The following is a 1,279-nucleotide window of genomic DNA, read 5'->3' as shown; positions in this document are numbered from 1 at the left end:
GGAATCTCATCACCAAAGTCCAGGAATTGACCTCTTCGAAAGAGTTATGGTTCAGGGCAGCTGTAATTGCTGTTCCAATAGCTGGTGGGCTAATCTTGGTGCTCCTTATCATGCTGGCCTTGCGGATGCTCAGGAGTGAAAATAAGAGACTGCAAGATCAACGACAGCAAATGCTCTCTCGTTTGCACTATAGTTTTCATGGACATCATTCAAAAAAAGGGCAGGTGGCAAAATTGGACTTGGAATGCATGGTGCCTGTGACTGGTCACGAGAACTGCTGCATGACCTGTGATAAAATGAGACATTCAGACCTCAGCAATGATAAAATTCTTTCACTGGTCCACTGGGGAATGTACAGTGGACATGGGAAGCTGGAATTTGTATGACCAATTATTTTTAAATCTGAGCTAAACTTACTCTCTGAACTCTTGAAGGCCTTTGGGTTCTGCTGGACAGGAGCACTTTATCTTAAAAAAAACTCTCATGAGTCATCTTTGAGAAACAAAGGACCTCTGCAAACAAAATCTTGGATATTTCTTCTGAAGGATTCCAAAAGTTGTCTTATTTGCACAGAGTAAAATACACTCAAATGTATTGTTTGCTTTAAAGTTATGAAAGCAAAAATTAGAAGTTGTAAACACTGTCACCAGGGTTATCTGAACTGTAGGGAGCTGATAACTGAGTTATTATAATAAACTGTATGCAAGCTCCTATGTTTCCTGACATAATGTAAAGATTTTTTAAAATATATATATTTTGTCTGAAACTTGCTTGTGACTTTTGTTTTGGAAAACAGTTTTGGGGGAGGTGGTGGGAAACAAATCAAGGTGTGATATGCATGGTAATGCTGTGCATAACAGTTAGATTCTGAAAACAGTCTGTTTTCCTCCTCTATGAGGGAAATTAGGTGGTTATTGCAGAACGAGGGTGTCAGCTTTATTTTTCAGTCGTTCAAGGAACAGTGAGCCCACATCCTCAGTTTGGCTGTTGCATTTTGCTCATAACTGGGATGAATTCCTCTGCAGATCTGTGTGAGAACTTTCTTCCTCTGTAACTGAAGTGCTTACTCTCTACAAACCATGTCAAAGTGGTTCCTAATTCTTTACTTTCCTCCCTTGTCTCACAATTCCTGGTTTTTCTTGTGGTCTTTTTTCCTTTTGTAACATTCACTATCCTTGCTCTTTTACAGTGCAACTCTGTATCACATGCTGCTACTTTTTTGTCCGGACAAGAATTGGTGCACTTGCTTTAATCTCTGGCTCCTCCTTTGTCCTCTTGC

General features: G+C 40.0%; 1 protein-coding gene across 1 annotated transcript in view; it reads left to right on the top strand.

Annotated features, from left to right (window-relative positions):
• Positions 1 to 766, top strand: part of BAMBI (BMP and activin membrane-bound inhibitor) — a 1,547-nt gene extending 781 nt beyond the window's left edge. The window contains exon 2 of the mRNA XM_008943039.1: positions 1 to 766. This exon is cut by the window's left edge and continues 51 nt beyond it. Within this exon, the coding sequence (XP_008941287.1) occupies positions 1 to 386 (386 nt within the window). The 3' untranslated portion in view covers positions 387 to 766.
• The last annotated feature ends 513 nt before the right edge of the window (positions 767 to 1,279 follow it).

This window comes from Merops nubicus, unplaced genomic scaffold (assembly GCF_000691845.1).
Source record: "Merops nubicus isolate BGI_N331 unplaced genomic scaffold, ASM69184v1 scaffold16586, whole genome shotgun sequence".
Lineage (NCBI taxonomy): Eukaryota > Metazoa > Chordata > Aves > Coraciiformes > Meropidae > Merops > Merops nubicus.
Note: the sequence above shows the minus strand (reverse complement) of the source record. Positions and strands in the feature narration are given on the sequence as shown.